Source organism: Rhinoraja longicauda, chromosome 34 (genome assembly GCF_053455715.1).
Source record: "Rhinoraja longicauda isolate Sanriku21f chromosome 34, sRhiLon1.1, whole genome shotgun sequence".
NCBI lineage: Eukaryota > Metazoa > Chordata > Chondrichthyes > Rajiformes > Arhynchobatidae > Rhinoraja > Rhinoraja longicauda.
Genome location: NC_135986.1, coordinates 23,308,944 through 23,323,953, shown reverse-complemented (window position 1 = coordinate 23,323,953; position 15,010 = coordinate 23,308,944). Strand labels below are relative to the sequence as shown.

Here is a 15,010-nt window from a genome sequence, read left to right as displayed (position 1 = left end):
GCGCTGAGGGAAGTAGTTCTGGCCCATGTGGCCCATCGGCGGCCAGAAGGGGAACAGCCCGGGCGGGAATGGCGGCATCATCCCCGGAGGCACTGCAAGCAAAAGGAGAGACTCCGTCAGAACTCCGCCATCTTGCCTTCTTCCCCGGCCCCCTCCCCCCCGGCCCCCCTCCCCCCCCGCCACTCTGCCCAACAAGCCCACTAAAGTAGACACAAAGTGCTGGAGTCTATTCCTCTCATGATTTTGAGAGGAATCATTAGATCCTCCCCTCTGCAAGATCTCCCCTCATCCTCCTGCGCTCCATGAATAGAGACCCAGCCCGCTCAACCTCTCCCTGTAGCTCACACGCCCATTTATTCTACAAATTGAGAAACAAATTACCAAACAATACTCTGTTAAACAATGCAACATACAGCCTTCGGAGATGTGCAGGAAGGAACTGCAGATGCTGGTTTAAACCGAACATAGACACAAAGTGCTGGAGTAACTCAGCAGGTCGGGCAGCATCTCAGGAGAGAAGGAATGGGTGACGTTTCAGGTCGAGACCCTTCTTCAGACTGAGGAAGGGTCTCGACCCGAAACGTCACCCATTCCTCTCTCCCGAGATGCTGCCCGACCCGCTGAGTTACTCCAGCACTTTGCGTTCACCTTTCGATTTAAAATGGCACCTGCAGTTTTCTTTCCGAGACCCACTCGGGTTTAGCGGGCAAGAAGGGAACCGCAGACCGCGGGGTTTTAAACCCGTAGACGCGCAAACGGGCACTCACGGTTCGGCTGCTGCGGCACCAAGGCGTCTGCGGCTGGGGCTGCTGCAGCGGCGGCTGCACGGGTGCAGGCTGCGTGGTGCGCAGCACGTCCATGCGACAGGTGGGGGCAGGTCTGCTGCCGCTGGAACCAGGAGCGCAGGCAGCTGGGGGGGCAAACGGGGAGGGGGGGGAGAGAGGGGGGGGGAGAGGGAGGGGGGGGAGAGAGGGGGGGGGAGAGAGAGGGAGGGGGAGAGAGAGGGAGGGGGAGAGAGAGGGAGGGGGAGAGAGAGGGAGGGGGAGAGAGAGGGAGGGGGAGAGAGAGGGAGGGGGAGAGAGAGGGAGGGGGAGAGAGAGGGAGGGGGGAGAGAGAGGGAGGGGGGAGAGAGAGGAGGGGGAGAGAGAGGGAGGGGGAGAGAGAGGGAGGGGGAGAGAGAGGGAGGGGGAGAGAGAGGAGGGGGGAGAGAGAGGGAGGGGGGAGAGAGAGGGAGGGGGGAGGAGAGAGGAGGGGGGAGAGAGAGGGAGGGGGGGAGAGAAAGGAGGGGGGGAGAGGAGAGGGAGGGGGGAGAGAGAGGGAGGGGGGAGAGAGAGGAGGGGGGAGAGAGAGGAGGGGGAGAGAGAGGGAGGGGGGAGAGAGAGGGAGGGGGGAGAGAGAGGGAGGGGGGAGAGAGAGGGAGGGGGGAGAGAGAGGGAGGGGGGAGAGAGAGGGAGGGGGGGAGAGAGAGGGAGTGGGTTACAACCAAGATGCCGCACAAATGCATTCCTCAGTGGGAACATTCGAGCCACAGAGTCAGACAACGTGGAAACAGGCCCTTCGGCCCAACCTGACCAAGATACCCCATCTAGACTGGGTCCCACCTGCACGCATTTGGCCCATATCCCTGTGAGCCTTTCCTATCCATGTACCTGTCCATAAGGTCGTACGTGATAGGAGCAGAATGAGGCATTTGGCCCGTCGAGTCTACTCCGCCATTCGCTCGTGGCTGATCTATCTCTCCCACCCAACCCCTTTCTCCTGCCTTCTCTCCAGAGATGCTGCCTGACCCACTGAGTTGTGCCCCGTCCCAAATATCTTCTAAATTTTGTTCTTCGCACTTGCCTCAACGACCTCCTCTGGCCCATGTACCCACCGCCCGCAGTGTCAAAACGTTTTCCCTCAGTTTCCTCTCAAATCTCCCCCCCCCCCCCCTTCACCTTCAAACCCAGCCCTCTAGTTCTTGAGCCCCCTAGTCTGGGTAAAAGATCGCGCGTCCACCCGACCTAATCACCTGTAACTGTAGGCCCGGAGGCAGCTGTAGGCCGGGAAGCCAGCGTAGGCCCGGAAGCCAGCGTAGGCCCGAAAGCTGGAGGTCCGGACAGTGTCGGCCCGGAGACCTGAGCGCCGCCTAATGGAGGTTGCCTAGCAACCCACCTCCCGCCCGGGAGGCCGCCATTGGTGGAGTGGGAGCACGTGGCCGCTGGCTGGGTGAGGTCACGTGGGGCGCGAGGCGGTGACGTCACCTTTTGTCCCTTATTTGGGAGTGAGGAAGTTGGCAACCCCTACTAACAGGTGGTGTAGGCAGAGGGTTATCATGGCGTAGCTCATAGCGATCGGTGGCAGGAGAGGCAGCCTGCACTCACCTGGTGTGGAAGATGTGGTTGCAGGGTAGTCTCTTGGCTCCGGTCACCATCTCCTCTCGACAGATAATACAGACGTTGTCCGTCAGTTGCAGCTCCTCTGGGCTGGCGTCAGGGTACCTGAGGGAGGCCACAGGTCATGTTAGTTCCCCGAAAAAAAACAAGTCACAAGGCCACAAGAGATTGGAGCAGAATTAGGCCATTCGGCCCATCGAGTCTACTCCGCCATTCAATCATGGCTGATCTATCTCTCCCTCCCAACCCCATTCTCCTGCCTTCTCCCCGTAACCCCTGACACCCGCACTGATCAATCTCTGCCTTAAAAATATCCACTGACTAGGCAATAGACAACAGGTGCAGGAGGAGGCCATTCGGCCCTTCGAGCCAGCACCACCATTCAATGTGATCATGGCTGATCATTCTCAATCAGTACCCCGTTCCTGCCCTCTCCCCATACCCCCAGACTCCGCTATCCTTAAGAGCTCTATCTAGTTCTCTCTTGAATGCATTCAGAGATTGGCCTCCACTGCCTTCTGAGGCGGAGAATCCCACAGATTCACAACTCTGGGTGGAAAAGTTTTTCCTCATCTCCGTTCTAAATGGCCGACCCCTTATTCGTAAACTGTGTGGGGCCCCCCATAACCCCTGACACCCGCACTAATCAAGAATCTATCTATCTCTGCCTTTAAAATATCCACTGACTTGTGGCCTCCACAGTCGTCTGTGGCAAAGAATCCCACAGATTCACCACCCTCTGACTAAAGAAATTTCTCCTCATCTCCTTCCCAAAGGAACGTCCTTTAATTCTGAGGCTGTGCCTCTGGTCCCTAGACTCTCCCACTAGTGGAAACATCCTCCCCACATCCACTCTATCCAGGCCGCTCACTTACTTGATTCACCTACTCTGGGCAAGAGACTCAGAGTCCATGTTTGAGCATCTGACTGGCCCCGCAGATAGGGTTGCCAACTTTCTCACTCCCAAATAAAGGACAAAAGGTGACGTCACCGCCCCTCGCCCCAGGTGACCTCACCCAGCCAGCGGCCACGTGCTCCCGCTCCACCAATGGCGGCCGCCCAGGCCGGGTGGCGGGTTGCTATGCAACCTCTGTAAGGCGGGGCCCAGGCCTCCGGGCCTGCAGCGACGTCGGGGCCTACAGCGTCTCCCGGGCCCACAGCGTCTCCTGGGCCTACAGCGGCCCCCGGGCCTACAGCGTCCCTTGGGCCTACAGCGCCGCCCCGGGCCTAATACAGGACAAGGACGGTCCCATAAGGAACAAACCAATTTAGCCCAATATACAGGATGTCCCGGCTAATACAGGACAGTTGGCGACCCTACCCACAAACCTCAGGTAGCCCCCGGTCCCAGCAAGCTGCTAGGCTCTGGAAGTTGACCCCCCTCCCCCCCCCCCCCAGCACCAATAAGGACCAGTCAACCAACACCTCCCCTCCTCCCACCCGATGCCATCATCACCTGCTACCAACTACTCACAGCGTGTTCATGTTACGGATGGCACGTCGTGACATAATGGCGTCCGTCACCGCCTTCTTGAATTGCCTGAAGGGAGACATTGGGAGATCGTTAAGGTCTGTTCAGCGAGCAGCCCCCCCCACCCCCACCCCCCCCTCCCCCACAAGCCCTGCCTGCTACCAACGGCCCTGGAGACCAAAGGCTGAGGAAGATTCATTCGAAGGAACGTGGGCTGGTGCTCTAAAGTTTCCAAGTGATCGAGGACAGTTTCGGCCCCCCCCTTGCAGCTAAAAGGATTCGATTCCTCAGGATGGCCCATATTCGGCAAGGCTTCCCCGGCAGATTCTTGGCTCAGGTACAAAGGCAAAACATCATCTGCTCAAGCAATCCCTGCCACCGATATCTCCCTCCCTCTCTCTCTCTCTCGCTCTCTCTCCTCTCTCTCAGAACCGTTTTATCAGCTCTTCTCACCCTGCCCATCGCTCAACCGAGTAGCCGTTCAGAGCGACGGACTGAAATGCATGTTGGCATTCATAGCGAGGGGATTTGAGTATAGGAGCAGGGAGGTTCTGCTGCAGTTGTACAGGGCCTTGGTGAGACCACACCTGGAGTATTGCGTACAGTTTTGGTCTCCTAATCTGAGGCAAGACATTCTAGCCATAGAGGGAGTACAGAGAAGGTTCACCAGATTGATCCCTGGGATGGCAGGACTTTCATATGAAGAAAGACTGGATAGACTCGGCTTGTACTCGCTGGAATTTAGAAGACTGAGGGGGGATCTTATAGAAACTTACAAAATTCTTAAGGGGTTGGACAGGCTAGATGCGGGAAGATTGTTCCCGATGTTGGGGAAGTCCAGAACAAGGGGTCACAGTTTAAGGATAAGGGGGAAGTCTTTTAGGACCGAGATGAGAACTTTTTTTTCCACACAGAGTGGTGAATCTGTGGAATTCTCTGCCACAGAAGGTAGTTGAGGCCTTTAAGCTATATTTGAGGCCTAAATTGAGGCCTTTGGCTATATTTAAGAGAGAGTTAGATGTGGCCCTTGTGGCTAAAGGGATCGGGGGTATGGAGAGAAGGCAGGTACAGGATACTGAGTTGGATGATCAGCTATGATCATATTGAATGGCGGTGCAGACTCGAAGGGCCGAATGGCCTACTCCTGCACCTATTTTCTATGTTTTTCTATGTTTTCTAAAACTGCAGATGCTGGTTTAAATCGAAGGCAGACACAAAACGCTGGAGTAACCCGGGCAGCATCTCGGGAGAGAAGGAACGGGTGACGTTTTGGGTCGAGACGACTTCCTCAGACTGTCTGAGGAAGGGTCTCGACCCGAAACGTCACCCGTTCCTTCTCTAACCGAGATGCTGCCCGGCCCGCTTGGTTACTCCGGCGTTTTTGTAGCTCGAAATTGAGCGAACATTCGGCGCTTACCTCATGGTCAGGTACATGGGACGAATGGCGAACAGGGGGAACGTGTGGACTTTGATCATGATGGTCATGAAGGCCATGTACAGCAGCACCTTGATGAAGCCTGGAATGAATGAATGGGTACGTTTATTGGCCAAGTACTTACACGCACAAGGAATGTGCCTTGGTGCTCCGCTTACAAGTAACAACACGGACATACGGTAAACAATTAAGAATAAAGCATAAAAACATTAAAAATACAACATTACAGTCTAAACATGCGAGTGAAATAAACCAGGGCCTGTTCGAGTGCTGTGCTGTTCCATGTTCCCAAGTATTTATCTCTCAATTAGGGGTGCCAACTATCTAACTCCCAAATACGGGACAAGGTGACGTCACCGCCCCGCGCCCCACGTGACCTCACCCAGCCAGCGGCCACGTGCTCCCGCTCCTCCAATGGTCCACATCCCTCCAAACCTGTCCTATCCATGTACCTGTCCAACTGTTTCTTAAACGATGGGATAGTCCCAGCCTCAATTACCTCCTCTGGCAGCTCGTTCCATACTCTGTGTGAAAAAGTTACCCCTCGGATTCAATAGACAATAGACAATAGACAATAGGTGCAGGAGTAGGCCATTCAGCCCTTCGAGCCAGCACCGCCATTCAATGCGATCATGGCTGATCACTCTCAATCAGTACCCCGTTCCTGCCTTCTCCCCATACCCCCTCACTCCGCTATCCTTAAGAGCTCTATCCAGCTCTCTCTTGAAAGCATCCAACGAACTGGCCTCCACTGCCTTCTGAGGCAGAGAATTCCACACCTTCACCACCCTCTGACTGAAAAAGTTCTTCCTCATCTCCGTTCTAAATGGCCTACCCCTTATTCTCAAACTGTGGCCCCTTGTTCTGGACTCCCCCAACATTGGGAACATGTTATCTGCCTCTAATGTGTCCAATCCCCTAATTATCTTATATGTTTCAATAAGATCCCCCCTCATCCTTCTAAATTCCAGTGTATACAAGCCCAATCGCTCCAGCCTTTCAACATACGACAGTCCCGCCATTCCGGGAATTAACCTAGTGAACCTACGCTGCACGCCCTCCATAGCAAGAATATCCTTCCTCAAATTTGGAGACCAAAACTGCACACAGTACTCCAGGTGCGGTCTCACCAGGGCCCGGTACAACTGTAGAAGGACCTCTTTGCTCCTATACTCAACTCCTCTTGTTACGAAGGCCAACATTCCATTGGCTTTCTTCACTGCCTGCTGAACCTGCACGCTTCCTTTCATTGACTGATGCACTAGGACACCCAGATCTCGTTGAACTCCCCCTCCTCCTAACTTGACACCATTCAGATAATAATCTGCCTTTCTATTCTTACTTCCAAAGTGAATAACCTCACACTTACCTACATTAAACTGCATCTGCCATGTATCCGCCCACTCACACAACCTGTCCAAGTCACCCTGCAGCCTTATTGCATCTTCCTCACAATTCACACTACCCCCCAACTTAGTATCATCTGCAAATTTGCTAATGGTACTTTTAATCCCTTCGTCTAAGTCATTAATGTATATCGTAAATAGCTGGGGTCCCAGCACCGAACCTTGCGGTACCCCACTGGTCACTGCCTGCCATTCCGAAAGGGACCCATTTATCCTATTAAATCTTTTCCCCTTCACCTTCACCTTGAACCTATGTCCTCTGGTCCTCGATTCCCCTACTCTGGGCAAGAGACTCTGTGCATCTACCCGATCTATTCCTCTCATGATTTTGTACGCCTCTATAAGATCTCCCCTCATCCTCCTGCGCTCCATGGAATAGAGACCCAGCCCGCTCAACCTCTCCCTGTAGCTCACACCCATTTATTCTACAAATTGAGAAACAAATTACCAAACAATGCTGTTAAACAATGCAACATATAGCCTTCAGAGACATCCAGTAAGGAACTGCAGATGCTGGTTTAAACCAAACATAGACACTAAATGCTGGAGTAACTCAGCAGGACAGGCAGCATCTCTGGAGAGAAGGAATGGGCGACGTTTCAGGTCGAGACCCTTCTTCAGACTCAACAGGCGACGACCCAAAAGGTCACCTCTGCCTTTTCTCCGGTGATGCTGTCTGACCCGCTGAGTTACTCCCAGCTTTTTTGTGGGCTACCCGTACAATCTTTGTGGACGATCAAAAGACCCCCTCCCAGACCACCAGCAGTTGGTCGGTCAGCAAAACCCAACCCGACCTAGGGTCGCCAACTGTCCCGTATTAGCCGGGACATCCCGCATGTAGGCCCGGACACTGTAGGCCCGGACAGTGTTGGAAAAAAACTGCAGATGCTGTTTTAAATCGAAGGTAGACACAAAATGCTGGAGTAACTCAGCGCTCCATGGAATAGAGACCCAGCCCGCCCAACCTCTCCCTGTAGCTCACACCCATTTATTCTACAAATTGAGAAACAAATTACCAAACAATACTCTGTTAAACAATGCAACATATAGCCTTCGGAGACGTTGCAGGAAGGAACTGCAGATGCTGGTTTAAACCGAACATAGACACAAAGTGCTGGAGTAACTCAGCGTGACAGGCTGCATCTCGGGAGAGAAGGAATGGATGACGCTTCGGGTCGAGACCCTTCTTCAGACTGAAGATGGGTGACGTTTCGGGTCGGGACCCTTCTTCAAACTGAGGAAGGGTCTCGACCCGATATGTCACCCATTCCTTCTCTCCCGAGATGCTGCCTGACCTGCTGAGTTACTTCAACATTTTGTGTCTACCTCCAGACAGTGTAGGCCCGGAGGCCCGGGCGCCGCCTAATGGAGGTTGCCTAGCAACCCGCCTCCCGGCCCGGGCGGCCGCCATTGGTGGAGCGGGAGCACGTGGCCGCTGGCTGGGTGAGGTCACATGGGGCGGTGGCGTCACATAGTCCCTTATTTGGGAGTGAGAGAGTTGGCAACCCCTAACCCATCGGTCACCCAAGACGTCCCGTCGCCCAGCATCGCCGTACCGGTCAGCAGCTCCGTGTACAGCATGTAAACAGCCTTGTTGTCCCAGGGATTCTCGCTCTGAAGGTCGATGGTGTGGAGAACGTACTTGATGAAAATGGTCAGCACCATGGTGAGAAGTATGGCGTACTGCAAGGCAAGGAAACAACACCGCGGTTACACAGATCATCGGCAATAAGCTAATTCCAAGAAAGTTAATATTTCTCCCATGACTAATGTCTTACTTTTTTTAGTTTCGTTTAGAGATACAGCGCGGAAACAGGCCCTTTCGGCCCACCGGGTCCGCGCCGCCCAGCGATCCCCGCACACTAACACTATCCTACACCCACTAGGGACAATTTTTACATTTGCCCAGCCAATTAACCTACAAACCCGCACGTCTTTGGAGTGTGGGAGGAAACCGAAGATCTCGGAGAATGAATGAATGAATGAATGAATGAATAGGTTTATTGGCCAAGTATATGCACATACAAGGAATATGCCTTGGTGCTCCGCTCACAAATGACAACACAAACATACAGTCAACAATTAAGAATAAAGCATAAACACATCAAAACAATAAGGGTACAACACTACGGTCTAAACATGTGGGTGGAAATAAAACTGAGCAAAAAAGAGACGACGGACTTTGGTTATTGGGTAGAACTATCACTCGTGGGTAAAAGCCGTTTTTATGTCCGGCTGTGGCTGCTTTGACAGTCCGGAGTCGCCTTCCGGAGGGAAGTGCTCCAAAGATTTCAAAGAAGGGCTGCGGCACGGTGGCGCAGCGGTAGAGTTACCGCCTTACAGCGAATGCAGCGCCGGAGACTCAGGTTCGATCCCGACTACGGGCGCCGTCTGTACGGAGTTTGTACGTTCTCCCCATGACCTGCAGTGGGTTTTCTCCGAGATCTTCGGTTTCCTCCCGCACTCCAAAGACGTACAGTTATGTAGGTTAATTGACTGGGCAAATGTAAAAATTGTCCCCGGTGTGTGTAGGATAGTGTTAGTGCGCGGGGATCGCTGGGAGGCGCGGACTCGGTGGGCCGAAGGGCCTGTTTCCGCGCTGTATCTCTAAATCGCCTCAAAGAAAACCCACGCAGGTCACGGGGAGAACGTACAAACTCCGGGATGGAACCCGGGTCTCCGGCGCTGCATGGCGGCAAATCTACCGCTGTGCCACCGTGCCGGTTACATACATCGGCCCTTTCAATCCAGCGAACAACTCGAACGCAAGCACTGAAGTAATATTTCAGTCTATACTTTCTAAATTTATTCCGCATACCAGTGGCAATAATTCAATGATCCACGAGGCTTGACAGTGAATCAGGATCCTCAGTTCCCTCAAATTGATAAATAATCTGTCCTTCCATTGTTCCTCCACATATACTTCCAACAACGTACCTCAAGTTAGTCAGAGAGTCAGTGATACACTGTGGTCACAGGCCCTTCGGCCCAACTTGCCCACACCGACCAAAATGTCCCAGCTACACTAGTCCCACCTGCCAGCGTTTGGTCCATATCCCTCCAAACCTGCCCTATCCATGTACCTGTCCAACTGTTTCTTAGACTTTGATATAGTCCCTGCCTCAATTACCTCCTCTGGCAGCTCGTTCCATACACCCGCCACCCTCTGTGTGGAAAAAGTTACCCCTCAGATTCCTATTACATCTTTTCCCCTTCACCTTAAACCTATTTCCTTAAGAGACAGTTCGGTACATGGATAGGACAGGTTTGGAGGGACATGGGCCAAACGCAGGCAGGAGGGACTGGTGTAGGTGGGAAAGAGGGGAAAGACTGGGCTTGTATTGACTGGAGTTTAGAAGGATGAGAGAGGGATCTTACAGAGACCTATAAAATTATACAAGCTAGACGCAGGAAAAATGTTCCCAATGTTGGGGGCGTCCAGAACCAGGGGCCACACACACAGTCTGAGAATAAAGGGGAGGCCATTTAAAACTGAGGTGAGAAGAAACTTTTTCACCCAGAGAGTTGTGAATTTGTGGAATTCTCTGCCACGGAGGGCAGTGGAGGCCGATTCACTGGATGGATTTAAGAGAGAGTTAGATAGAGCTCTAGGGGCTAGCGGAATCAAGGGACATGGGGAGAAGGCAGGCACGGGTTACTGATTGTGGATGATCAGCCATGATCACGATGAATGGCGGTGCTGGCTCGAAGGGCCAAATGGCCTCCTCCTGCACCTGTTTTCTATGTTTCTATACGTTGGCCAGCGTGGGCAAGTCGGGCCCGTTTCCGCACTGTGTTACTCGATGACTAAGTATTAGTCAAAGCCTTGGTGTGATCTACCAGAATTCCCTCTGCTCCAGAGGGGTCCCGGGAGATTGGAAAAACTACAAACACAATGCTTCTCTTCAACAGTAGGTACCCGCAGGGCAATTAGCCCAATACCTGTCACGAGGAAACACTTGGAATCCTTTACAAAGGAGGTGATAGCAGGGTTTTTATTTAGATGGAGGGTTTCGTTTAGTTGTATTTAGGTTGTCTGAGTTTACATTACTTGGTCTACTTCCATAAATCTTTGCTCCCTATTTAAAAAATTTCACATTCATCCTTTGCAGGTGTCTTTAAAAAAAACCTTGATTTAAAAAAAAAGTTTATGGCTTTCCTATCACTTTGATCACATCCTCAACTTCCTTAGTTTAGTTTTTTCTAGTTAAGTTTGGAGATGTAGCGCAGAAGCAGGCCCTTCGGCCCGCGTCGACCATTAACACTATCCTACACACACACGGGACAATTTACATCTCTACCAAGCCAATTAACCTACAAACCCGCACCTCTTTGGAGCGCGGGAGGAAACCGAAGATCTCGGACGGAGAAAACCCACGCGGGTCACGGGAGGACGTACAAACTGCGTACAGGCAGCGCCCGTAGTCGGGATGGAACTCGGGTCTCCAGCGTTGCATTCGCTGTGAGGCAGCAACTCTACCGCCGCGCCCTTATCCACAGATCCTCACGGTGGCGCTAGTGCCGGAGACAATAGTTCGATCCCGACCACGAGTGCTTGTCTTTCCGTTCTCCTCGTGACCCGCGTGGGTTTTCCTCCGGATCTTCGGCTTCCTCCCACACTCCAAAGACGAGCTGGTTGTTGTCGGTTAATTGGCTCGGTATAATTGTAAATTGCCCCTGGCGGCACGGTGGCGCAGCGGTAGAGTTGCTGCCTTACAGCGCGTGCAGCGCCAGAGACTCAGGTTCGATCCCGACTACGGGCGCCGTCTGTACGGAGTTTGTACGTTCTCCCCGTGACCTGCGTGGGTTTTCTGCGAGATCTTCGGTTTCCTCCCACACTCCAAAGACGTGCGGGTTTGTAGGTTAATTGGCCGGGCAAATGTAAAAATTGCCCCTAGTGTGTGTAGGATAGTGTTAGTGTGCGGGGATCGCTGGGCGGCGCGGACCCGGTGGGCCGAAGGGACTGTTTCTGCGCTGTATCTCTAAATCTAAAAAAAAATCTGGATTGTGTGAGTGTGCGGGGATCGCTGGTCGGCGGCTGAAGGGCCTGTTTCCACGCTGCACCTGCCAAACCAAAAACGAAACTAGGAGGTCCTTCTTGAAATATTTCCTCACTGGTCGAAATCTCCGATGCCACAGCTGAGTTGCCAACTTGCGTTTTCAAAGCCTGTTTGTCCAGTTTGTCTGAATTCCCCGCATTAAGTCAAGGACACGAGTTTAAGACACAGCTTTCTCACGATCAAACAGAGGTGGAGATTCCACCATGATGAAAGCCTCTTGAGGAATCTGGTCTCCCCATTGTGGGAAAGGCATAAGCTTTGGATAGGATCAGTCTGAAGAAGGGTCTCGACCCGAAACGTCGCCCATTCCTTCTCTCCTGAGATGCTGCCTGACCTGCTGAGTTACTCCAGCATTTTGTGAATAAATAGCTTTGGATAGGTGGTTTACCACAGATTAGAGAACTACAACAGACTATTATTATTATTGCACTATTATTGTTTGGTTTTTATGTGTACGTATGTGTACGTATTTAGAACGGAGATGAGGAAGAACTTTTTCAGTCAGAGAGTGGTGAAGGTGTGGAATTCTCTGCCTCAGAAGGCAGAGGAGGCCAGTTCGTTGGATGCTTTCAAGAGAGAGCTAGATAGAGCTCTTAAGGATAGCGGAGTGAGGGGGTATGGGGAGAAAGAAGGCAGGAACGGGGTACTGATTGAGAGTGATCAGCCATGATCGCATTGAATGGCGGTGCTGGCTCGAAGGGCTGAATGGCCTACTCCTGCACCTATTGTCTATATATGAAAATTGTGTGTGTACTTAGAAACATAGAAACAGAAAGTGGGTGGCGCGGCGGTAGAGTTGCCGCCTTACAGTGAATGCAGCGCCGGAGACCCGGGTTCCATCCCGACTACGGGCGCCGTCTGTACGGAGTTTGTACGTTCTCCCCGTGACCTGCGTGGGTTTTCTGCGAGATCTTCGGTTTCCTCCCACACTCCAAAGACGTGCAGGTTTGTAAGTTAATTGGCTGGGTAAATGTAAAAATCGTCCCTAGTACGTGTGTAGGATAGTGTTAGTGTGGGCGGCGCGGACTCGGTGGGCCTGTTTCCGCGCCCTATCTCCAAATCTAAATCTGCACGGTTCGCCAGGGAAGACGGCAAGGGGGAAAGGTGGTGGTGGGGGGGGGGGGGGAAGGGAGATCGGCCACGATCGAACAGCGGGGCAGACTCGACGGGCCGAGTGGCCTAATTCCGCCCCCGTGTCTGGCGGCGATCTCCGCCTTCAATCCAGTCTCACCTCAAAGCCAAACACCAGCTGTACAGACGCTCCTCGGGTCATGATGCTGTGACAGGCGTAGTTTACAAACAGGAGGTCCAACACGGTCAGCAAGCCCATCAGAGCTGCGTGGAGATACAAACAAAAAAGCAGAATGCAAACGTTTAAAAAAACCCCAAAAAAACTGAAATGCCAAACACCAAACTTCCAGCGATGTTTAATTCCCCTGAATATATAGACACAAAAATGCCGCAGCGACGCAGCAGGACAGGCAGCATCTCCAGAGATGACGTTCTGAAGAAGGGTCTCAACCCCTGTTGAGTATAGGAGCAAAGAGGTCCTTCTACAGTTGTACCGGGCCCTGGTGAGACCGCACCTGGAGTACTGTGTGCAGTTTTGGTCTCCAAATTTGAGGAAGGATATTCTTGCTATGGAGGGCGTGCAGCGTAGGTTCACTAGGTTAATTCCCGGAATGGCGGGACTGTCGTATGTTGAAAGGCTGGAGCGATTGGGCTTGTATACACTGGAATTTAGAAGGATGAGGGGGGATCTTATTGAAACATATAAGATAATTAGGGGATTGGACACATTAGAGGCAGGAAACATGTTCCCAATGTTGGGGGAGTCCAGAACAAGGGGCCACAGTTTAAGAATAAGGGGTAGGCCATTTAGAACGGAGATGAGGAAGAACTTTTTCAGTCAGAGAGTGGTGAAGGTGTGGAATTCTCTGCCTCAGAAGGCAGTGGAGGCCAGTTCGTTGGATGCTTTCAAGAGAGAGCTGGATAGAGCTCTTAAGGATAGCGGAGTGAGGGGGTATGGGGAGAAGGCAGGAACGGGGTACTATAGACAATAGACAATAGACAATAGGTGCAGGAGTAGGCCATTCAGCCCTTCGAGCCAGCACCGCCATTCAATGCGATCATGGCTGATCACTATCAATCAGTACCCCGTTCCTGCCTTCTCCCCATACCCCCTCACTCCGCTATCCTTAAGAGCTCTATCCAGCTCTCTCTTGAAAGCATCCAACGAACTGGCCTCCACTGCCTTCTGAGGCAGAGAATTCCACACCTTCACCACCCTCTGACTGAAAAAGTTCTTCCTCATCTCCGTTCTAAATGGCCTACCCCTTATTCTCAAACTGTGGCCCCTTGTTCTGGACTCCCCCAACATTGGGAACATGTTATCTGCCTCTAATGTGTCCAATCCCCTAATTATCTTATATGTTTCAATAAGATCCCCCCTCATCCTTCTAAATTCCAGTGTATACAAGCCCAATCGCTCCAGCCTTTCAACATACGACAGTCCCGCCATTCCGGGAATTAATCTAGTGAACCTACGCTGCACGCCCTCCATAGCAAGAATATCCTTGCTCAAATTTGGAGACCAAAACTGCACACAGTACTCCAGGTGCGGTCTCACCAGGACCCGGTACAAATGTAGAAGGACCTCTTTGCTCCTATACTCAACTCCTCTTGTTACGAAGGCCAACATTCCATTGGCTTTCTTCACTGCCTGCTGAACCTGCATGCTTCCTTTCATTGACTGATGCACTAGGACACCCAGATCTCGTTGAACCCCCCCTCCTCCTAACTTGACACCATTCAGATAATAATCTGCCTTTCTATTCTTACTTCCAAAGTGAATAACCTCACACTTATCTACATTAAACTGCATCTGCCATGTATCCGCCCACTCACACAACCTGTCCAGGTCACCCTGCAGCCTTATTGCATCTTCCTCACAATTCACACTACCCCCCAACTTAGTATCATCTGCAAATTTGCTAATGGTACTTTTAATCCCTTCGTCTAAGTCATTAATGTATATCGTAAATAGCTGGGGTCCCAGCACCGAACCTTGCGGTACCCCACTGGTCACTGCCTGCCATTCCGAAAGGGACCCATTTATCCCCACTCTTTGCTTTCTGTCTGTTAACCAATTTTCTATCCATGTCAGTACCCTACCCCCAATACCATGTGCCCTAATTTTGCCCACTAATCTCCTATGTGGGACCTTGTCGAAGGCTTTCTGAAAGTCGAGGTACACCACATCC

At 52.2% G+C, this 15,010-nt stretch overlaps 1 protein-coding gene across 1 annotated transcript in view; it reads right to left on the bottom strand.

Annotated features, from left to right (window-relative positions):
• The window catches only part of syvn1 (synovial apoptosis inhibitor 1, synoviolin), a 57,706-nt gene that overhangs the window by 15,130 nt on the left and 27,566 nt on the right, over positions 1-15,010 (bottom strand). Inside the window, 9 exon segments of the mRNA XM_078427921.1 lie at positions 4-92; positions 768-788; positions 791-872; positions 874-910; positions 2,364-2,480; positions 3,850-3,915; positions 5,264-5,363; positions 8,244-8,370; positions 12,979-13,082. Of these exon segments, the coding sequence (XP_078284047.1) occupies positions 4-92; positions 768-788; positions 791-872; positions 874-910; positions 2,364-2,480; positions 3,850-3,915; positions 5,264-5,363; positions 8,244-8,370; positions 12,979-13,082 (743 nt within the window).